This window comes from Salvia splendens, unplaced genomic scaffold, assembly GCF_004379255.2.
Source record: "Salvia splendens isolate huo1 unplaced genomic scaffold, SspV2 ctg590, whole genome shotgun sequence".
In the NCBI taxonomy this organism is placed as follows: domain Eukaryota; kingdom Viridiplantae; phylum Streptophyta; class Magnoliopsida; order Lamiales; family Lamiaceae; genus Salvia; species Salvia splendens.
Window position 1 is genome coordinate 1 of NW_024599251.1, and position 25251 is coordinate 25251.

The 25251-nt window shown below is 39.2% G+C and overlaps 1 protein-coding gene and 1 pseudogene across 1 annotated transcript; one reads left to right on the forward strand and one right to left on the reverse strand.

Annotated features, from left to right (window-relative positions):
* Nucleotides 1–18: 18 nt before the first annotated feature.
* LOC121790697 (haloacid dehalogenase-like hydrolase domain-containing protein At4g39970) lies at nt 19–1500 on the forward strand. Its single transcript, XM_042188838.1, has 8 exons — nt 19–174; nt 262–312; nt 401–475; nt 589–622; nt 718–773; nt 838–896; nt 979–1038; nt 1134–1500. Exons 1-7 carry the CDS (start codon nt 118–120, stop codon nt 1007–1009), a joined length of 363 nt encoding a protein of 120 aa, XP_042044772.1. The 5' UTR covers nt 19–117; the 3' UTR covers nt 1010–1038; nt 1134–1500.
* Nucleotides 1501–2606: 1106 nt separating this feature from the next.
* On the reverse strand, nt 2607–4613 carry LOC121790696 (annotated as a pseudogene).
* Nucleotides 4614–25251: the final 20638 nt, after the last annotated feature.

Consider the following 25251-nt stretch of genomic DNA (forward strand, 5'->3'; position numbering starts at 1 on the left):
TTCAGTACACGAAATTGGAATCAGAATTCTACAGAATTGAACTTAAAGGAGTTGATTTACAATTCAATTCCAAATCATAGAAATAAAGGCCTAATTAATTTAGTTGTTTGTTTCGTGATGTTGGTGCAGGACTGGAAGACGGAGAGGTACAAAGAAATAATTAGATCCGGAACTGTAAGAACATCAATTTTTATACTAGAAAGTGTTTTGCTTTTCCGAATTTTCTATGTACAATGAGACTGTTGCCACTTTTTCGAGCAGGTTGAGCCCAGACCAGGAGTTTTGAGATTGATGGACGAGGCAAAAGCTTCTGTAATGATCCACATTGTGTTGTAGTATGCATCAGCTGTCTGTTTTTTCGTATCACTAATCGTAATCAAGTTTCTGTTTTCGATTTTAGGGAAGAAAGCTAGCCGTCTGCTCTGCTGCAACTAAGAGTTCAGTAGTTTTGTGTTTAGAAAATCTAATTGGATTGGTAAAATTTCTAACAAAATCACCATCCCGTGTGTCGTTGATGTTTCCCTCGTTTAATCCATCTTCTGAAGTAGAGAAGTAGGGTAATAGCTTGTTTTTATCGTATTGTTACAGGAGCGCTTCCAAGGCCTCGATTGCTTCCTAGCAGGTACTCTCGAAAAATGAGCGAAGTTTGTTGTTTTTCTCATCAAAAAGATTTGGATACAAACTTTTTTGGTTTTGTGTTGTTGCTTCGTTCGGGTAGGGATGATGTGAAGGAAAAGAAGCCCGATCCGATGATCTATGTCACAGCCGCCAAGGTAAATAAGCTGTGCACTGACTAGTCTTGTTCGTCCCGGACTCAACTTTGTGTTGCTTTGATAGAAACTAGGCGTGTCGGAGAAGGATTGCTTGGTGGTAGAAGACAGTGTTATGGATTGCAGGTTCACAACCGTTGATAAACAATTTTGTATTCTCGAATCAGTCTATGGTAGAAAAGAAACACCTCCAATTGTGTTGATACAGGCTGCAACGGGAGCAGGAATGTCGTGTGTGATCTCATACACGTCGTCTACTGCTAACCAGGTGAGCGAGCGCGTTGTTTGTGTTACTCGACAAAGAGAGAGTTATTTGAAGAAGAGAGCATATTGAGAGTGGTGATTTGATGCATTTTGTAATAGGATTTCACAGCAGCAGCAGCAATCTACCCTGACTTGAGCAATGTCCGATTGGCGGACTTGGAGGCGTTGCTTGGAGACGTCGTGGCTGCAAAGTAAATCTCGAAGGTTTACGATTTCCGGACCAAATCTTGCCTCATGGTAACATTTATACATCAATGAGAAAATAGTTGGTTTAAGTGAGTTGATAAGAAGGTATTGACAACTTCAGCTTTGCATTCTTGCTATAATTCAATCTTTGGCTGCAAATGGCTATATAGTTAGTTAAGAACCTTGGTTGTGTATTGAATGTATTAAGACCTTGCTCAAGTGTCTTGATAAGTTCTAAAACAACTCATCAAGCAATACTTATTTTCATTTTTTGTTCAAAGTATTTAAAATACATATAACTATGCTAGAAAGGAGCTAATGAGGAAATGAAAAGACTCAATAGTCATAGTAAGTGAAATATAATCCTAAACACTTGGAATGACTCTAGGACTCCAAAAGTCCATTTATTAAACACAATAAGTAAAAGTGACTACTGACTAGTACTAGTATTTATTTTGGGCTGCTCCTTTTCAAAAAATATAGCCTTTTATTCTTAATCTTAGGCCTAATGTGATATGTAATCAGTATATATTATAGTCTAACTTGAATAAAATATACTCTAGCCGTTCCAAAGGTAATTGAACCAATTCATTTTGAACTCGTTTTGTAAAAATGATAAAGAATAGTTAAAGTATGTATGTAAGAGAGTATTGTTAAAAAGAGTATTATCTATTATTCTCTCTTACTGTACTCTCTCGGCACCATAACTATTTAAGACTATCAGTTTTGGAAAAGGGGTGGAAAAGAAACAATCCAACTACATTGGGACGGGAGAGTATGATCTAATTATAAAAATAATAATATATACTCCCTCCGTCCCATAAATTTTGTCACACTTTGATCGGACACGGGTTTAAGAAATGTAATGGAAAGTGAGTTGAAAAAGTTAGTTGAATGTGAGTCCTACTTTTATATATTAGTTTTATTAATAAAATGCGAGTGTGAATGAGTTAGTGGAATATAAAGTCCACTATTATATATGGTAAAAAGTGAAATGTAACAAATTTTAGTAGGATGAAGCGCCGAACGTATATAAAAAATATGATAAACTTTATGAGACGGAGGGAGTAATAGATTGAATTTGGCATACTACCATGATAGTATCACGAGGTTTCCTCCTACTAATCAAAAATGAATTTGTTTTTTTTTATAGGTCTCATAGCTACTGACTGATCCTGAGTCCTCTCTCACCCCAATTGTTTTTTTTTTATATATGTTGTTCCCCCATTTGTTTTGTGTTTGTATAGCATTTATCCTCGTATCATGATCAATTCTTTTTCTTATAGAACATAAATTTAAAGGCCGTGTCACGATGGATTCGAGCCCGAGACGTGCGTTTGGCCTTATAACACATACTCATGCCACGAAAAAACAAAAGAAATAGTATGCTACTAATTTCATACCATATATTTTGCCTCTGTACCCCTTAAATATGGATTTACCGCAATATAAAAAAATGTTACAAATACACTTGCTCTCTCTTATCATTCAACCTTGCTACTCTTCCCGTTGTTCTCGAGCTTCCGGGTGAGGAACGACTTTAAGTGCTTGTATAGCTCCTTCGTCTTCTCCATATTGATCGCGTGTCCTGCATTTTTTAGTAGCACGAGCTCTGCATTGTTTCCCAAGTGCCTGTCATCAACCCCCATACCATATTCAGACTTCAGAGAGGATGAATTACTATTACTATTGCTATAGTTGAGAGTTGAGAGTTGAGACCTCACCTTACTAATCTATGAGCCAATTCTATCGGGAAAACCTGGTCGTGTTCTCCCCATATTATCAACGTAGGCTGCAAAAAGTGGCGTCCAATCTTAGCAACGTTCGCCAGGAATGATCATTTGGAAAAAGCATGAATTGATGGAGGAAAAACCTGAGTGATTTTAGGCAGATCCGAGAGCTTTCTATCCTTATGCAACGCGTAGATCAACTCTTTTCGTTCTTGAAGATTCTCTGTACACATTACCTACAACCATCGGGACAAAAATTATCAAGAACGTACATATACACAAATGGAAACTCGAAAAATTATCAAGAAGGTACGACACAGATTCACCATGGCAATGTGCTAGATTTGAGCTTACATCCAAAGCAATCACAAATCCAGCAACAAAACACCAAGAAAATGCCCTAACATCACCCCTATATCTCATGGAAATTAGCATTCACTCTCTACCAAAATCCTACACAACATTACACATTACCCCTCCACCAAATCAAGCAATGCAAACATCCAAATCCAACAAGAAACACATGAATCAAAATGCAATCCCACATGATTAAAATCAGCAAGAAAGCAAAAAGGCACATTCTTTGTAACATCACCCTAATTTCTCACCAAAATCAGCATCCAATCTCCACCGAAATCCAACACAACATCACACATTCATCAAACCAAACTCCTCCACCAAATCAAACAATGCAATCAACACCCAAAACCAACATCAAAATGCAATCTCACAAGAATAAAATCAGCAAGAAAGCAAAAAAGGCACATTCTTTGTAACATCACCCCAATTTCTCACCAAAATCAGCATTCAGTCTCCCCCAAAACCCAACACAACATAACACATTGATCAAACAAAGCAATCAACACCCAAATCCAACATCAAAATGCAACCTTACATGAATAAAATCAGCAAGAAAGCAAGAAGGCACATTCTTCGCCGGCTTGTAAAACGACAGCCGCATCAGCTCCCTCAGCTTCTCCGGCGTCTGCGCCAGCAAAATCTCAATAGCCTCCTCCACACTCCTCACCCTAAACATCCCCTCCTCCATATCCCTCTCCTCCAAGCAAACCCCAGCGCACCCAATCACCACCCTCTCCACCGCCTCCGGGAACAACGCCGCCATGCTGTAGGCCACAAACCCGCCGTAGCTGAGCCCCACCACGCTCATCCGCCCCTCACCCCCGCCGCCACCAACGCCCGGTACACACACTCCGCCTGAAACCCCTCCCCCGCTCCGGCCGCGAGGTGTAGGAGTCGCCGAAAAACAACAAATCGGGAACGTAGACGTTGAATTTGGTTGACAAGGGAGAAACGAAGTCGCCCCACTGCCACATTGCGTTGGCGCCGATTCCGTGGAGGAGGACGAGCGTCGGCTTGTTGGGCTTGTGGGCCTTGGGCCCCCAGCTGTGGATGAAGGTGCCGTCGCCGAGGTTGGCCGTGAGGGAGCGGAGCCCGGCGGAGGAGAAGGACCACCGGTAACACTTGTCCCTTGACGATGTGAAGCTGAAACACTTCCCCATTGCTTCAAAATTCGATCTTTTCGAGTCCCAGCAACGATTCTTTCAAGATTTCTACTGGAAATTTGGGGATGTTTGAGAATTTTTTCTTGAGAAAGTGAGGAGGAAGAGGAGGAGAGTGTTGAATTAATCACGTAAGGTTATATTTTTATGTCGTAGTTACTAGTTAGGTGCGATTATTTAATTGGATTTGGATTGGGGTTGGCTAGATTTCTTATTAAAAGTTAATTAATTTTTGTTTGCTATTAATAGATAGGGAATCCCCACTTGCTATTTGACGATTGTAAGAGGTGCCACGTTAAATGATTGATTTGATTTAGGTAGTTTGGAATTGGACCTTGTCATTGGTTTAGTGTTATTTTCCAAAATATTATTTATTTCTGTCTTTGTTGGACATGGTAGCTCAACGACATAACATCTTGAATATTAGTCTCTCTCTGTCTTTAAAAATTATCTCATTTTATAATTTAGTCCGTCAATCTCAAATCAATTTATTTTATAAATTATTATAAATATACCTACTACATGCACCATAAATCTAGTTTGTAATTTACTAATTCACCAAAGTAAAAGGTTAAATTAAGAAAGAACATTTATTAATCTTCTACCTATGGTCCTATATATTTAGTACTCCCTCCGTCCCGCACTACTCGCACCTTTCCTTTTGGGCACGGAGATTAAGGAATAGTGATAGACAAAGTCAACAATTACGGCTGTAGGTATAAATTGTTACTAAAAATGGAAAGAGTGCAAATAACTTGGGACGCCCAGAAAGGAAATAAGTGCAAGTAGTGCGGGAATGAGGGAGTATAAAAAATTTGAGTTGACGTCTAATTATCGAAAAATACTAGTATTTCTGTCTATTACCAACAAATTGCTCTGGCATACATTTTGTTAGGAATTGTTCCTGAATCGTATATACGTGTTTGCGTGTTTGATTGAAGAGAATCGAGAGAATTTCTTGTGGAAGAACTTTTATCGAAATCGAAGAGAGAAAACTGAAAATTAGCTCAACTAACTAAAGAAAACAAACTAAACAGCTATTTAAAGCAAAAGCTAACTAGCGGTCGATTTTCATCGAACGGCTGCGACTTAATCCATCTATTTACTCGAGATCCAACGGTAGCTGAAGAGTTTCAGCTTGTGCTGCTTTCTTGAACATCAATGCAGCTGGATTTGCTTCGATTCATCAATCATCTTCACAAACTCCACCTTGATGGCTCGATAGCCAATCAGCTGCTCCTCTTTAGGTTTATCAAACTCATGCACAGCTCCAACTTCGACCTTGGCAACGGCTTAGTCAACATATCCGCTGGATTCTCGGTCGTGTCAACCTTGAACACCTTTATCTCCCCATCTTCAATCCTTTCCCGAATGAAGTGTAGACGCACATCAATGTGCTTGCTTCTCTCATGATAAACTTGATGTTTTGCTAAGCATAGGGCACTGTTATTATCTCATCCTATACTCACTGATTCCTGCGGTATGCCAAAATCTTTCAAGATTCCTTTAAGCCACACACTTTCCTTCACTGCCGAAGTCATTGCCATGAACTCAGCCTCGGTAGTAGATAATGCAACTACCGATTGCAGGTTGCTTTTCCAACTGATGACTGATCCAAACAGAGTGAACAAATAACCTGATTGTGATCTCCTTGTATCCAAGTTCCCTGCAAAATCAGAGTCACTCCAACCCACCAAAGCATCTCCCTTATACCCATTGTCTCCATCGAACATAATTCCATAATCAGCAGCTCCCTTCAAATATCTCATGAGCCACTTCAATGCAGACCAATGTTCCTTTCCATAGTTGGTCATGTATCTGCTAGTTATTGATACGGCTTGTGCTATGTCCGGGCGTGTGCATATCATGGCATACATCACACTGCCAATGATATTCGCATAAGGGATTCTCTGCATCTCCATTACTTCAGCTTCTGTCTTTGGACCTTTCTCAGCTGTCAGTGTGTAATGCTGACCCATTGGTACACCAACATCCTTGATGCTATCCATCTTGAACTTCCTCAATAACCTGGATACATAATCATCTTGAGTGAGCCAAACCTGCTTGCACTCTCTTTTTCTCAGAATAGACATTCCAAGGATTCTTCTGGCAGGTCCTAGGTCTTTCATCTCAAAGGCATTGCTGAGATCCTTTTTCACCTTCTGAATCTCACCCACATCAGCCCCAGCAAGTAACATGTCATCTACATACAAGAGGAGATAGGCTACCACAGCTCCACCTACACTCTTGATGTATACACAGCCATCATAGGATGATCTCAGAAATCCAGATTTCACCATATGCTCATTGAATTTCATGTGCCACTGACGGCTAGCTTGCTTCAAACCATAAATGCTCTTCTTTAACAAGCAAACCTTGCCTTCATCCCCAGATTTGACAAACCCCTTTGGCTGAGCCATATAGATGGTTTCCTTGAGTTCACCATGTAGAAAAGCTGTTTTGACATCTAATTGTTCCAATTCCCAATCTTTTCTTGCCACTATTGCCAACAAAATTCTGATAGAAGTGTGTTTAACAACAGGGGAGAACACTTCATCATAATCAATTCCATATTCTTGTGTGAAACCCCTTGCAACCAGCCTGGCTTTATACCTCAGCTTCTCACCATCAACACCCTCTATCTTCCTTTTGAATATCCATTTGCAACTCACAATCCTTCTGCCATCTGGTTTTTCAACCAGCATCCAGGTCCCATTCTTCAATAAAGAGTCAATCTCATCAACCATGGCTTTCATCCATAGCTCCCAATCCTTACTTCCAACTGCCTCCTCATAGCTACATGGCTCAGAATAATCCACTTCTTCAGCTGCTATCAGACAGAAAAACAAATACTCAGCATCAGAGTACTTCTTTGATGGCTTCACATTTCTCTTCACCCTATCTCCGGCCAATCTCCAACTACCCCCAGCAGTGGAAACTGATTGCTGCAACTGCTGTGATTGTTGGGATGGTTGTGGAGTGCTTTCTGCATCAATTCTATCATCAGCTGATGGTTGTGAAGTGCTTTCTGCATCAATTCTATCATCAGTTGCATTCTCAGTTTCCTGAGTTTTCTGACCCTCCACCTCCACCTCAATTCCAACTACTTCAGAAACATCATCAGAATTACCAGCTCGTTTCCTCTTAAATGGTATGTCATGCTCCCAGAATACTACATCTCTTGAGATCACAATCCTACCATTTCCAGGCTCAGTGCACCAGAGTCTATATCCCTTGACTCCCGGTTGATAGCCCTTCATAATGCATCTAATAGCTCTAGGTTCAAGCTTTCCCTGTCTGAGATGTGCAAAGGCCCTGCAACCAAATGTTCTCAGATTTCCATAGCTGCACTGCCTGCCAAACCACCTATTGTCTGGGATATCTCCATCCAAACTAGATGTAGGACATTTATTTATTAACACAGCAGCTGTAGAAGCTGCCTCAACCCAGAAACGTTTCTCCAGTCCAGCAGCTAATAGCATACATCTTGTTCTCTCCAAAATGGTGCGGTTTGCCCTCTCTGCAACACCATTCTGCTGTGGATTCAGAGGGACGGTTCTGTGCCTCTTAATCCCTTTTGACTTGCAGAATATATCAAAGTCCTTTGAGAGGTATTCTAGACCGTTGTCAGTCCTCAAACACCCCAAACTTGTCTTCTTTTCAGCCTCCACCTCAGCACACCACTCTTTGAACTTTGTGAAAGCCTCAGATTTTTCTTTTAGTACATAGATCCAGATCTTCCTTGAGTAGTCATCAATGATACTCATGTAATATCTTCCACCTCCAATGGATTGAACTTGAGCAGGCCCCCATAAGTCACTGTGGGCATAATCAAGAGGCTGACTTGATGTGTGGATGGCCGCCTTTGGGAAGCTCAGTTTCTTAGCCTTCCCCAGTGTACATTCTTCACATCTCAGTGACTCACTCTCCACCTCATTACAATGTATAAGCCCTCTCTTAACCAGTTCTTTCACAGTACCAAAGGCTGGGTGTCCCAGCCTAGAATGCCAAGTTCCCAAACCTTCTGTAATGAGTACACAAGCTTCCTTAGCACAATCATTCTATGTACTCACTGTCATGTAATACAGGCTACCTAGCCTTCATCAGAGTCTTCCCTGATTTGCTGACTACAGGCTACCTAGCCTTCATCAGAGTCTTCCCTGATTTGCTGACTATCATCACACCAGATTCAGATACAAATCTGCAGCCTTTATTCTCTAGAGAACCAAGAGAAATAAGATTCCTTTTTATCTCAGGGATACATCTTACTTCACTTAACAGTATGATGCATCCATTTTCAGCCTTCAATCTTATAGTACCAATCCCTCTGACAGAGCAAACTTGATTGTTTCCCAGAATTACTGATCCTGTAGTCTCCTTCAGATCATCAAACCAAGCTAAATTGTGACTCATATGGAAACTACAACCCGAGTCCATTATCCATGAGCCACTGTCACTTTTCTCTGTCACATTTAATGCTACTGGGAGCTCACATTCATCAACTTCCTCAGTAGCATTCACAGCCTTTGCACCACCTTCTTGTTGCCTTCTTTTCCAGGCAAAACAATCCCTTTTTAGATGGCCAGGTTTCTTGCACCAATGGCAAGACCTTGTCTCCTTTTGTTCACTTGGACCAGGTTTGGAGGTATCAGCATATTTCTTGTATGGCTTCTTACCCTTGAAATTCTTTACATTCAAGCTTTCATGGATCGAACCCCCTGACTTCTTCTCAACCGACTGCAACTCCTTCGATCTCAAGGCAGTTTGCACTTCCAAGAAAGTCACAGTTCTTTCCCTCCCATACAATATTGCATCACGCAGCTGGTCATAATTTGATGGGAGTGCGTTCAGCAACAAAATCGTCTTATCCTCATCACCAATCAATACATCTATATTCTCTAGATCATCAATTGCCTTATTAAAATCCTCCAGCTGTTCCAACACCCCTTTTCCCTCCAAGAACTTATAGGAATACAATCTCTGCTTCATGATCAATCTATTCGCAAGTGATTTAGTAAGATAGAGATCTTCTAGTTTAGCCATTATACCTGTTGCGGTTTTCTCTCTCGCAATTTCTCGGAGCACCTTATCACCAAGGCACAAGACGATCGTACTGTACGCTTTCGCCTCCGTCTCCGCTCGTTGCTGAATCACTTTTTCATCAAGATCCTTGTCCCCTGCCTCCTTTTCTTTCGTCGTCAGAGCCGAGACAAGACCTTGCTGGGTAAGCATAGCCCGCATCTTCATCTTCCACAAAGCGAAATCATTCTTGTCGGTAAATTTCTCCGCTTCAAACCTTGATGCCATCTTCGTCGTAGATCCGCTTCCTTCTTCGCAAGAACAGAACCAATTCACAGATCTGAGCTTTCTACAGACGGCGCCAATTGTTAGGAATTGTTCCTGAATCGTATATACGTGTTTGCGTGTTTGATTGAAGAGAATCGAGAGAATTTCTTGTGGAAGAACTTTTATCGAAATCGAAGAGAGAAAACTGAAAATTAGCTCAACTAACTAAAGAAAACAAACTAAACAGCTATTTAAAGCAAATGCTAACTAACGGCCGATTTTCATCGAACGGCTGCGACTTAATCCATCTATTTACTCGAGATCCAACGGTAGCTGAAGAGTTTCAGCTTGTGCTGCTTTCTTGAACATCAATGCAGCTGGATTTGCTTCGATTCATCAATCATCTTCACACATTTCTACAATTCTACCTTCTTTAGTCCACAATTTCATTACCAGCAAGGCAAAATTTGCAAAGTAGGGCCCACACAGCCACCACTGGTCCACCAACATTTCCAATTTCATTATCTCTACTCTCAGTGAGTCGTATTCAGACTTCAGCGGTTTTTAAATGGAGCATTATAGATTTATAGTCTTTAAAATCATCTTCGCCAAATTTTAGTATTTTCTACTAACTTTAAAATTAGTGCAAAATACTAATATTAATATAAATTTTATATTTTATTTGTTATTTCTTACGATAGGCCAATTATCATATCCGACTAATTTATGTGCATTTTTTATTCTATTTTGGTCTTACTAATTCAATTTTATTTTCTACGTGGCTTTTACCACAAATTAAAAATGTAGTCTAAATATCATAAACATTTAATATTTACCATGTAGAATAAGTTTTTCGTCAAAAATATCTTATTTAGACTAGATTGAGAAATAACAAAAAGAATGTAAAGTTTGTAATACTCCATTTTAGACCGATTTTAAAATTAGTTGAATACCAAAATTTGGCTAGAATTGATAGTTTATTTTAGAGACCAATACTAGTTTTTAAATAGTTGAATTGTTTCTTAAATTTGATAAAAATTTTAATTTTCTTCTACTTACTCTTTATTTTTTAATTTATTTTACATTTACATTTTCAATTTGAGTATAATAATTGCATAGAGATACATACATACTCCCTCCGTCCACCATTTCACTAACTAATTTCACTCACATTTTATTATAAAATTAATATATAAAAGTAGGTCGCATATTCACTTGCTACTGTATATCTTAAAATTCATGCCAAATTACACGGTGTCAATTAATAGGGGATAAAGGACTGAAATCATGAGCTACTGAAAGAGTTGAATTGAGCAAAGGTGAATGCTCTTTTACATTAGGAAGTTTTCCTAATGTATTGTTATTCCTAAGGTGAATGCTCTTTTACTTCATCTTGCTTTCATAGATCTGTTCTGTAGTAGATGATAATTCCCCCAAACAATTAAAGCGGCTAACTGATTTTGAGAGTCCCGATGGAGACACGGTTTTCCAGCTCGAAGCCGTTCACAGAAAGTAATCTGATTCCTAATTTTTATCATAAAACAAGGAAAATAATTAACTCTAGAAAATAAGAAAATAGTGCAACTTTTCACGATTCTTATTTCTTCTTCCTAGTTTCAACATTCTTTATTATTTAGAGGTTTAATAGTAGTATTATTTTACTATTTTAATAATTCATATTTTCAAACACATGATAAGTAATTTATTAGTGTTAAGAAAGGAAAAGATGCCAGAAGATAATCACAATTATACTCCTTAATTATACTTCAAGAATAAAATAGGAAATTTGATATTTGATTGACACTATACCATAATTACACATGTATCAAACCTTATATAATAGGGCATCTCTGCAGTAATAAAAATCATCACATTATCGAATACATTACTTTTCTATTCTTCAATTATGCATAATATCTCATTCAAGATGGTATCAGAGCAGGGGTGAGACTCAGAGTAGTTTCATCACTGTCTCGGAAAAATCTCAAACCTTCCGGCCAAAATCCGGCAGACCCTGAAAAACAAAACCATGTCAGACAACGACGAACCACCAAAACCAACGGAAACAGAGCAATTCGCTCGAATGTTTGCCGAATTCATGTGTGTGAGTATCGCACAAAATCAGAACCAAATAACAAACCCCATAACTCCAGATCCAACACCATACATAATCGATTCCTCGCCATTAGTTATTGCAGAGAAACTAAATGGCGAAAACTATCCCCAATGGTCTATCCTTATGAAAGCATTAATTGGCGGAAGGGGGATGATGTCTCACATCACTGGAGTCCCACCCCCCGGGCGAAAACCGACCAAGCTTTCGGAAGGTGGCAACAAGCTGACCATTACGTATTCACATGGCTAACCCAGAATGTAGAACCAAGGCTGGTGAGTCAATTGACTCAATACCCAACAGCCAGGGACATATGGGTGAGCATCGAGGTCACATATGCCAGTGGGAGTGACAAGATCAAAGTATACGATCTGTATGCAAAGGCAATCACATTAAAGCAAAAGGAGGAACCACTGGAGGAAATCTGGACCAAACTAAACGATTTATGGATCTCCATAGATCGGAGGCATCCAAATCCGATGAAACACGCAGAAGACATAGACATATACAACACAGAGAAACAAGAGCAGAGGCTATTCCAGCTATTAGTCGCCCTAAATAGCAAATATGAAAACATCAAGAAGGAAATCCTAAGAACAGAGCCATTTCCCTCAGCCGAAGCGGCGTACGCCATTCTCCGACGAGAAGATGTCCGATCGAGTGTCCTCCAGACGGAGGACTCCGACACACAAGGGATCGGGGTAGGTCTGGCCGTGACCAATCAATGGCAACATCGAAGCCATCCTCAACGGAGCGGCGGCGGAATTGGCGGTGGGTGGAACAAACGGACCGAAGAGGACAAATCGAGACTTATATGCTCTCATTGTGGGAAGAAGAAACACAGCAGTGAGACTTGCTTCGAGATCCATGGCTACCCGGAGTGGTGGCAGGAGAAGAAGAAACAGAGCCGTGCGACTTGCTTCGAGATCCATAGCTAACCGGAGTGGTGGCAGGAGAAGAAGCTCAAACCACCGCCAGCCCCATTTAGAGGAAATGGCCGAGCAGCAGCGGCGATAGGCGGAGGAGAACCGGTCGCCGCCATCGGGAGCAACGTGGGAGCCACTAACCATCGAGGCGGTAACCCGGAAACAGAAGGTGCAACCACCGGAGTAGCAACCGTCGCCAGAGGAGGAGGCGGCGCAATTTCGTCGGGTGAGGCAGAGAATGAGGAGGCGCCTCATTCTGCAGGTAAATTAGGGTTTGGTAAATTAGGGTATGGGAAATTAGTCTCAAACCCTTACTCTTTCACACTCCCTAAAAAGGACCCCCCAAACCCTGGTAAATTGCACATTGCACCCCGAAATTTGCAAACTACCCCATGTACTCCCAGATATTGCAAACAGGCCACCCCACTACAGAAATTCACAAATAAAACCCCTACAGTTAGAAAAAATCCCGAAACAGCCCCAATACCTTGTAAAAATCGGTTTCGGATACTTGAAAAATTACCTGCGTCCTATGCCTTGAATGTTTCCTCTGAAGAGAAAAATGACAAGTGGATTTTTGACTGCGGAGCCACTGACACTATTATTTATGATATCTCTGATATATCCAATATGCATAGGGCACCGAAAAGCCATATCCAAACTGCCAGTGGCGAATTTACACCTGTTGAAGGAGTGGGAACAGTCAGAGTTTCATCGGCTCTAACACTGTCTAATTGTTTATATGTTCCTTCTATGTCGCATAAACTGTTGTCAATCAGTCATGTGACAAAAGAATTAAACTGTACTTTGCTAATGCAACCAACTTTCTATCTGTTACAGGATATCAGGACATGGGAAATTATTGGACGTGGCACTGAACGGGACGGGCTATATTATGTGGATGAAATAGCACAACGAGGAACTGTTTTGCTAACTCATGGGACTACTGATAGGGAGGTCTGGCTCTGGCATCGACGTTTGGGACATCTTTCCACGGGTTATTTAAAAATCCTCTTTCCTAAATTTAGTCAAGATATGTACTGTGAAACCTGTGTGTTGGCCAAGAGCCATAGACATTCATATAAATCAAACAATACCCGTGTTGATTCCCTTTTTTCACTAGTTCATGCCGATGTGTGGGGTCCCTCTCCTACTGTGGGGGGACAAGGGTTCAAATATTTTCTCCTCTTTATAGATGATTGCACTCGTATGACCTGGGTCTACTTTATGAAACAGAAAAAATGAAGTTTTTGAACATTTTAGTCACTTTCATGCACTAGTTCAAACCCAATTTTAGAAAAACATAAAGACCCTTCGTTCAGACAATGGGGGGGGGGATTTGTCAACTGAAAAATGAAAACTTTCTGCCACGATAAAGGTCTTGTCCACCAAACCACATACCCATACACCCCAGAACAAAATGGCGTATCAGAAAGGAAAAACCGCACCTCCTAGAAATGGCTAGAGCCATGCTTATTGAGTCTAACACCCCCAGACACTTCTGGCCCGAAGCTGTTGTCGCATCTGTCTATTTGACAAACTGATTACCGTCTAGAACCCTAGACCTTCAAACACCCCTGAAAGTCCTCTCGACACTAGCCCACATACCATTACCTTTGACCTTACAACCTCGAGTTTTCGGGTGCTCAGTCTTTGTACACATCCCGAAGCATGAGCGAAATAAACTAGCCCCATGTGCTATAAAATGTGTCTTCGTGGGGTATGAGATCTCACAAAAGGGATATAGTTGCTTCGACCCTAAAACCAATCGCTTGTTCACCACCATGAACTGCGATTTCCTGGAAACAGACTATTTTTTTAACCAACTTAGCGGTCAGGGGGAGAGTCATAGTGAACCACTAAGCCAGTTACCAGCCCAAAACAGCTCAGCAAGCCCATCGACTCAAGGCCCAATAGAAGAAGACGTTGAAGAAATACAGTCCGCACCAAACAGTGACACCATCCAAGAAGATCCCCTACTGGTATCCCCTGTAAGTGCTCTTCACACTCCTACTGATTTGGTGTGCGTTGGTGAAACTAACCCTGAGACAGAGAATGAGGCTGAAGTAGTCTCACAAAGTGAGTCAGACATTTGTGATCTATTGGAAGAACAGATCAGTGAAGAACTTGGAGGATACAAACTTCCACCAAGGTCCAATAGAGGAGTCCCACCGAAATGATATAGTCTCGACATCACCAGCAGGAAAGCCAAGTATTCTGTCGTGAACTTGACTAAGGGACACCTCTCAGAGATGGCGCACGCATTCGAGGCCGCCCTATATGAAGAAGAGGATATTCCGTGTACTGTGGAAGAAGCATGGAGACACAAACACTGGCGAGAGGCAATGCTGAAAGAAATGGGAGCCTTAGAAAGAAACGACACATGGGAGAAATGCAAAATCCCAGACGGAAAGAAAGCAGTTGGATGTAAGTGGGTGTTCACTATCAAACGAAGGCCAGATGGATCTATAGAGAGATACAAAGCACGACTAGTCGCCAAGGGCTACACACAGACTTACAGAGTTGACTACGATAAGACTTTCTCACCAGTAGCAAAAATGAATACCATTCGGGTGCTACTCTCAGTTTCTGCAAATAGGGACTGACCACTTCACCAATTTGATGTAACAAACGCATTTCTACAGGGGGAACTAAAAAGAGAAGTATACATGGAAGCACCCCCAGGATTCTCGGAGGGATTCGAAAAAGGGGAAGGATGTCATCTAAAGAAGACCCTCTATGGACTTAAACAGTCTCCAAGGATTTGGTTTGGGAGATTCAAAGAAGCGTGACCAAATATGGGTTTCGGCAAAGTCACTCAGATCACACTCTGTTCTTGAAGAAGTGAGAAGACAAAATCACGTGTCTGATCATCTATGTAGATGATATGATTATCACGGGAGATGATACAGAAGAAATGGAGAGACTAAAGGGGAGCTTATTCCAAGAGTTCGAAATGAAAAATTTGGGGAACCTCAAATACTTCTTGGGGATAGAAGTACTACGGTCCGAAGGATGAATCTTCTTGAGACAGAAGAAGTACATCCTGGATATTCTAGCGGAGACAAGCTTGATTGATTGCAAACCCGTCGATACACCAATCCTAGTGAACCATGGGATGCAGATCTCTGAGGAAGCTGAATTAGCAGATCAAGGCAAGTACCAGCGCCTGGTGGGGAAACTCATCTACCTCTCTCATACTAGACCAGACATTGCGTATGCAGTAGGAGTAGCGAGCCAATTCATGCATCGACCACAAAAAGATCACTTTGAAGCTGCTTTGAGGATCGTGCGGTATCTTAAAGGAACAGTCGGACATGGTATAATGTTCAGAAAGAATAAACACCGAGGAGTTTATGGATTCACCGATACTGATTGGGCGAGTAATCCAATTGATCGGAAGTCGACTGCTGGGTACTTCACGTTTGTAGAAGGTAACCTAGTAACATGGAAGAGTAAAAAACAAAAAGTGGTAGCATTATCAAGCGCGGAAGCTGAATTCCGAGGGATAAGAAGTGGATTAATGAAGATCTTATGGCTTAGAAGGCTGATGGATGAAATTGGGCTCACACAAAACAAGAGTCAACTATACTGTGACAACAAGGCGACAATTTGCATATCTGAGAATCCAGTACAACATGATAGAACAAAACATGTTGAAGTCGATAGACACTACATCAAAGAGAAATTGGAAAGTGGAGTTGTGGAGCTGCCATTCGTCCGGTCCGAAGAACAGTTAGCTGATATTCTCACTAAAGCCGTCAATTCCAGAAGCCTCATAAATATACTTGGCAAGTTGAGCTTTGGAGATCCCACCACTCAACTTGAGGGGGAGTCCAGAGCCTTTGTCTTAGCGGCAAGGAGCTTAGACATTAATGTATGAGGTGCCGAGTTCGAATCCCTCTTGGCATCAGTTGTAATTTCCTCATTTCTATAGTATAGTAGTTTATTTGTTTTTTCCTCCTTCATATAGGAGTTAATTTTTTAAAAAAAAACTTGAGGGGGAGTGTTAAGAAAGGAAAAGATGCCAGAAGATAATCACAATTATACTCCAAGAATAGAATAGGAAATTTGATATTTGATTGATACTATACCATAATTACACATGTATCAAACCCTATATAATAGGGCATCTCTGCAATAATAAAAATCATCAAATTATCGAATACATTACTTCTCTATTCTTCAATTATGCCTAATATCCCATTCAAGAATTAGGAATCATATTCTCATTAATTTATCCACTGAGATGTCAAAGCTACAAATGTCTTTCCTTACGAACATTTTGAAGCCGTTGTTGGTAATTTCGGACTGGCAAAGCTCGTTGATGTGAGGAAAACCAATGTAACAACATAGACCACATAGCTCCTGAATATCTATCCACTAGAAAATCATCGGAGAAGACCGATGAACGATGCAGGGGCGGAGCCAAGAATTTGTAAAGAGAGGGAAAATTTACATATGAAAGAATTTTATGAATGTGGGGAGGGGTATTAATAGAAGATTAAAAGAAATAAACTTTAAAATAGGTAATAAATATTTGGTTGGAAATTTTGAGGTGGGGCAAATGCCCCTCCTAAGCCTCACATAGATCCGCCCATGGACTGACGTGTTTGGTTATGGCATCATGCTTCTAGAGATCGTCACGGGCAATGAGCTATAGATTTCTCCGTTTGGAAGAAAAAGACGATGGCTTACTGCTCGACCATGTAAGTTGTCAATGTGTTCGAAATAAGATGTACTATCACTTTATACTTGTAAAATGGTGGAAACTCCATCTTACTATAGAAATTCCACTTTCAGGTTTATTTCTTTTGTAATTAGGAGTCGAACATCGGTGAAACAAAATATGAAATACAAGAACTATCTACGTAGGTTACAAATTTCCAACCCTAACACTAATGGAACCCTGGGCGGAGGCAACAACTTTCGCCCATTCCTTGATGTTCGCTTTCATCGTCTCTTCATTTTGTTTTCTATGAGCACCAATTTTGAGTTTTTCTTCAGCTGTAACAAGATATGGAGGTGTAGTGTAACATACCTCCAATTTCTCAAAAATGATGCCACTTTCCATGTAACTAACTCCAGCCATTGCCAAAGCTTCCACAGACATCAATTTAAAGTATAGTTTGTTTTGAAAGAAATACTAACAATTATGTATTTATTAATTGTGAGAGAAGAGGCTAATTTATAGTAGTTTTGAATGTTCCAACCTTCATTAATTTGGGTTAGGTTTCTAAAGATAAAAGCATTGTTTTGCACGTGCATGAGTGCATTAATAATAAACTCGTGATTTTTCTATCCTCTTTGAGGGAGATATATACTTCTATTAAATATACAAGGCATTGCATGTGCATGATTTGTGTACATCAATTTTTTATGACCAAAGCCCTAAACTTGCCTGCAATATATGCAAAACACACGAGAACAACCTGCAATGCATTTGCATTGTGATCAAAACACACTATTAATTTTATAGTATAATAAATAAATAAACTCATGCTCAATATTTCAGATATGAATTGAATGTGATCACATGCACCCATCAAATTTCCTTTTCCTACCTTAATCTTCATGTGAACTACTTTTTGTAGGTTAATTTTTATAAGCTTAGTCATTTATATAGCCTTACTAAAACATATGAGCATTTGCTAGTGACGCGGGGACTCAAACCACTTTTAACAATCTGCGACATTGGTAGTAGAGGGTTATGATAAAGATGCGTAACGAGAGAGAAATAATTAGTGATGGTAGAAATAATTAGAGGTTTGTAAAAAGCGACGTTGATGTTAAAAGAGCCGACAATGTCATGAACCGGCAGTATTGTTGTTGTAACTATTAAAACATATTTCATTGATGATCAAATACCGTAACACCAAATAAACTGGAGTATATGATATATTTCTTTTTTCTATCTATCCATAAGACCATAACTACTACTCGCTCCGTCCGTCATTAGGAGTTCATTTCTTGGAGGCACGGGATTTAAGAAATGTTAAAAAAAATCGGTGAAAAAAAATTAGTGGAATATGGGTCTCACTTGTATATATTAGTTTTAAATGAAATATGAGTAAAGTGAGTTAGTGGAAGATGTGACCCTATTAACATTTATGGTAAAAGTGAACTCGGACTCCTAATCCCGGACGAACTAAAATAAAAAAAGAGTTCTTATTCGCAGATGGAGGGAGTACTATTCATGATTTGAAATCTTACAATATTGTTTCGAGTTTTCAATCAGATAGCACGATGATGAAATTCAGTATACAATACAAATAAATGAAGAGACATAATTTAAAAATTAATTCTATGGATTTAGGTAATATATTTACACATTTAACAAGACCAAAGTCCACAGCTACAATCAATTATGCATTTTTTTCAAAAATACTCGCTAAACTGACCACGTGAATACTTATGTAAGTATTCAACTATCTATCAATGATAATACATATTCATAGGCTAAAATTAATGGAATATATAACATTTATAGAAAAAGTTTAAATTATCGTGTGAAAGGAATCTGACGGTCTAGAGGTATGTGCATTTTATACAAAGCTGTCAAATAGTGGTGATTGGAGGAATATTGGTCCAAAGAAATAATACTCCGTAGCTTCCAAGAAAAGTTTTTAAGGGCATCGTCACTGGCCTGCCCCATCCACCGGCATATCAGCATTTTATCCTCCTACCCTTTCACTTGCGATGAGGCGCCCTATAAGTTTTACTATTGTTTTGTTAATTATTTAATTATTTTTAAATATATAAATGCAAACTAATTAAAAAACACAACGATTAACTAAAAAATGACAAATACTACATTGATTAAAAAAAATTATACGAGTTAGAAATAAAAAAAAGTTGACTACTCTACAAAAGCCCCAACTTCCGACGCAGCTCATCGATCAACCCCTGGAGGTATTCAGCCGGGTCCGTACACTTCATGAGGGCGTTATGCGTGTCCAACAACGTCCGCGCCATCGAGGCCGTTGCTAACTCCGCGTAGGCAAGTGCCGACGGGGTCAAGGTCGGGATCGGCTATGGGGGGCGGCCGCGGCTTGCGAGGAGGATGTCGCTTTCGCCTTCCCCTTGTTCTTCGCAGCCTTGACGCCTACGGGATGCCGGGAGGACATCGGTGTGTCAGAACTCTCATCCTCTGTGTACGTCCGGTTGAGGTCCACCGGATATGTGTCGCTTTCGCTGCTTGTGTAACCACCAGTGTCGGTGGTCTTCGTCCTCTTTGTCGCACCGGTGTACAGAATCCCACCGGTGTACAAATGAAGGTGGGATAGAGGGTATTTATATAAATGAATTTTTCGAATAAAAAAAAAAATAAAAACGCGTTGCATCGTCCGCGGACGATGCCCTATCGGCCGCGCTTCCTCAGCGGACTATTTGTCGGGCGAGGACGACGCATCGTCCATCGTCCGCGCACCCACAGTGGCGGACGATGGTGCGCCCGAGGCATCGGGCGGCCTATCGTCCGCCCCACTGTGGGTGCCCTTAGAACAATTATAAAGCACTATTGAGTCTGCAAAACGAAACATAGATAGAGAAGGGTGAGAAGAAGAAAGATGGAAGAGAAAGATGGCCGGTGGTTGTGCCGACGTTGAGCACCAGATCCCCGTGGCTAGGGTTGCCACCAGTTACGACGGTGGCTGGAGAAGGCAAACGTCGAGATGGCTCTCGAAGTTGTTGTTGAGAAATTTGAAGCTCTCGAAGTTGTTGTTGAGAAATTACTAGAAAAAAATCGTATCATTGATATTATTTTTTTGAATTTTTTTATTTGGTAGGAAATAACAAACTCGGGTAAAGTTGGTGATATTATTGCCAATTTCAAAGTTCGTGGGAAAAACCCAACTTTTTGAAAATTCATTATATATTATATGCCAATATCTTGTTTCTTTATTAGTATACCTTATTCTATTTCATCTACATATCTCATATTTTGTTATTTCGTTTATTAATATTTACTGCACTCATATTAGATATTAGAGTGAACTACATCAAAAGTCTCTAACGTTTCTATTTGTGTCACTGCAGACCCCTAACAAAAAAAATTATCGTCAAACAACCATAACCTTAAACATAATCACATATCATATATTTGTAGCCATTTTTCGGAACAAAATGCCCAAATGCCTCTAGGGGCATTTTAGTCAACTTACCAAAAACTTGTACACCTACACTGCAGACCTACCCTCTGTAATGTCATGTCATATTTGAGACCTTGATGATTAAATTTATTTTATTCTAAATAATCTGAATTAACTAAAGTAATACTTGTATAAAGTCATGCCTATAAATTGTAGTACTACTGCAACAAATAATACTTCGAATTAATTTACATGCATGTGCATGTACAACCTATGCATGTATAGTTTGTCTATTTTATTAATTTGTAAAACAATTTACACTAGATCATTTAGTCCTAAATCAGCATAATTAAAATCATTCCATAACAATTCCATCCTAAAATTTTAAATTTATTAATTTATCCTCAACATTCTCAAAATTTCGACCTGCTAATCTATCAATCTACTCAATTATTTTTCATATATTTACTTCTAAATTTAAAAATTTGTGTATATAAAAAGTGAAATAAAATCAGTAAGCTTAAAAAGGTTAGAACAAAATTATTGAAAATTAGAGATAAATTTGATAATTTTAAACGTTGAGATGAATCTGATGAAACAACTAAAAACAAGATAGATTCGATACAATTTTAAGTCAATAAATTTGGTCAAAACTTTTGCTCAAAAAAGTTTTTATGGGGTATTTTATTATTTTGTATAAATGCAAATTCTCACCATTATTTTGTGAATTTACACTCATGCTTCAATTGTTCATAAAATAAGATATAGTATTAATTACTTTCCCCAATTGCAAACTCTGATATTTTGTGAATTTTGCAATGTCATATACAGATATACTATCAATTATTCTTAAATACAATAAATGCTACGCAATTTTGCAATCGTGGATCTAACTTTATTCTTAAATACAATAAATGATGCACAATATGTCCAATCGCCAACCATCACTGAAATGACCGGAATGCCCTTTTAGGGCTTAAGGGCAATATAGTCAGAAAAAACATGATATGTAATTATGTTTAAGGTTAGGGTTGTCTGACGATATTTTTTTGTTAGGTGCCTGCAGTGACACAAATGGAAACGTTAGAGACTTTTGAGGTAGTTCACTCTAGATATTAAAATTGTATAAAATGGTACGCTGAATATGAAATGTTTTATTTAGAGTATGTTGAGAGAAGTACACATTTATTTTTGTTGTTGTTTATAATGTTATGAATATTTTTTATAATTAGTTTATATTTTTATCTATAAATATATTTTTATATTATTTATTTTAATATACTTATCTGTTAATATATCTTCATTATTTGAAAATCATTTGTTCTGTGCATAGCGCGGGTGGTAACACTAGTTTGATTTAACGAGGGGTTTACTGACTTGAAATTGAAAATACTCCTTCCGTCCGCGAATAGAGTTCCATTTCACTCCGGCACGAGTTTTAAGAGATGTTAAGAAAAGTGGGTGAAAGAAAGTTAGTGGAATATGAGTCTCACTTGTAAGCAGTGGCGAAACCACATTAGGGCCAGGGGGCCCGTGGTCCCCCCACCAATTTTAGTATGAATATATTATAGATATTAGACTTATAAAATAAAGAGGTAGCGTAGTTAGAGATGCCCAAGGTTTTCGGTTTCGGCGGTTAATCGCGGAACCGTGACTTTTTCTTGAATCGGAACCGCCATATTTTGAACCGCGGGCCGGTTCCGGTTCCAAATTTTACGAACTGAAATCGTGCCGGAACCGCCGGTTCTGGATGGTTCCAAACCTTAATCGTGAAAAACTGTCGGAAAACCGTGAAATCTAGCCGGAACCGTGAAAAATCACCCGAAACCGGCGGTTCGGAATCGTAAAAAACTGCCGGAAAACCGACGGTTCGGAACCGGAATCAGAACCGCCGGTTTTCGAACCAAAACTGGAACCGTGAAATAGCCTCACGGTTCGGTTCCGGTTCCACATTTCTGAAACCGGAACCGCGATTTACTAACCGTGGGCATGTCTAAGCGTAGTTGGTCACTGTGTGCCTAAGGCGACAACCCAAGATCGAGTCCACCCGACTGCAGAATTATTATTTTGACTTGTTACTCAAATTTTTTTGTTTCTTCCATGAAATTACCGAATTCAATGCAATTTAATTGTAAAAACAATTTTCAGATTTGTAAATGAGTAAATATAGCATATAATTAAATTGTATTTTAAAATTATGCTCCTTATTTTTTAAAAAATAAATTCTTTCATTTATATTGAATTTTATGAGTTATCTACTGAATGATAGCTAAAAAATAGTGAAATAATAAGATTTCGTAGTTATAGATATAGATGAAATAGTCAACGATTCGTTTAATAAATATTCGTCATATGTACGAAATAATAGGATTTCGTACTAGTTTCTATTGATCATGCTCTAGTTATTTCACTTATATACTAATGCAACTTCAGGCGACGACACCATTGAAAATACCTATTACCGTTAACATTAATTTGGGCCCCCAGTATTAATTTTTTGGCTTCGCCACTGCTTGAAAGTATTAGTTTTAAATGATATGTGAGTGGAACCGCCGGTTTACGAACAGTGGGCATGTCTAAGCGTAGTTGGTCACTGTGTGCCTAAGGCGATAACCCGAGATCAAGTCCACCGACTGCAGAATTATTATTTTGACTTGTTACTCAAATTTTTTGTTTCTTCCATGAAATTACCGAATTCAATGCAATTTAATTGTAAAAAATAATTTTCAGATTTGTAAATGAGTAAATATAAGCATATAATTAAATTGTATTTTAAAATTATGCTCCTTATTTTTTAAAAAAATAAATTCTTTCATTTATATTGAATTTTATGGGTTATCTAATGAATGATAACTAAAAAAATAGTGAAATAATAAGATTTCGTAGTTATAGATATAGATGAAATAGTCAACTATTCGTTTAATAAATATTCGGCATATGTACGAAATAATAAGATTTTGTACTAGTTTCTATTGATCATGCTCTAGTTATTTCACTTAGAGTGAACTACATAAAAAGTCCCTGACGTTTCCATTTCTTTCACTCTAGACCCCTAACAAAAAAAAATATCCCCACAAGTGCCTAATCTTCAACCTAATCACGAATGAGATATTTGTAGCAATTTTTCGGACCAAAAGGCCCTTTTGCCTTGAAGGGCATTTCAGACAATTCCATTCCCTGTCGCAGTCGTGCTCTGCTCTGATGATGCACTTTGGAGACAACAGGCTGCACATTGGTTAACTCAATTTTGATGTCCACAAACTACCGTGTTCCTTTGTCTATAGTTAAGAGTGTGAAATAATTTCTCATCTTCCTTCTCTCACTTCACTTCCTTCTCGCAAAAAGGGTTCAACAATCAATTCATTCGTCGTTTGAACTCTACCATATAATCTGTTGTAAGATCCCAATTTATGTACTGTCTCCTGTCGCTCGTCCGTGGCTTGGGATTTTTATTGGGTCGTAATTGCAGCGGAATTTGGGTGTATTCAAATTAGGGTTTATGGTTGTTTGGCTGGGTCGAGGTTTGTTTTTGGGATTTTATTTGTCCGTGAGATGGGATGTTTGTTGTAGTCCGATCAATTTTGGTTTATTTTGTTGCTGAATGTGGGTGGATTTTGTAGCTGAAGCTGGCTGTTTTGAATTTAGGGGTTATGTGTGGTCGGTTGTGGGTGCAATTTTATTTGTGAAATTAATTCATAAATAATGACATATAAATTAACTTTATATGTTTGGGTTTGAATTTCCAATTCAGGTCGCTCTTGCAATGTCTTCTTCAAGTACGCAATCGTTCGGTTCAAGTTTCAATTGGGATTGGCCTCGTCCACCGGTTGTTCTCTGTAGTCACGATGTCGCGGCCGAGCTGGTGACGTCTAGGACGTCGGCTAATCCAGGTCGACGTTACTATCGGTGTCCATTCTGGAAGGAAGATGATTGCAGATTCTTCCGTTGGTTTGATGCTGGTCTATCGCCAAGCCAAGACACTTACTTTCAACAAATCAAGCTCGAACGAGACAGGTTTGAAGAACAACTCCGATCCAATAGTATTGTGCATGGTGATCTTGAAGCCAAATTTCGCATGAAAAGTGATGAATGTGAAGATCTGAAGGGAAAATTGACCATGAAGACTGAGGAGTGTGCAGGTCTTACTTCAGAACTTTTAGAACCAAAAAAAACGTCCCGAATGCTGAAAATTGTAATCTTATTTTTATGCTTTGTAATTTTTTTCTTAATTTAATGGTACCACTTATTTTTTCAAGCAATGAGGGGGAATTTTGGTACTAAAAATTTGAAGTTCCACTGTCGAAATCTGAAGAATATGGTTTTTGGACACTGTCGTATGCATTTCCCGCTTAAAAAGTGTGCACTA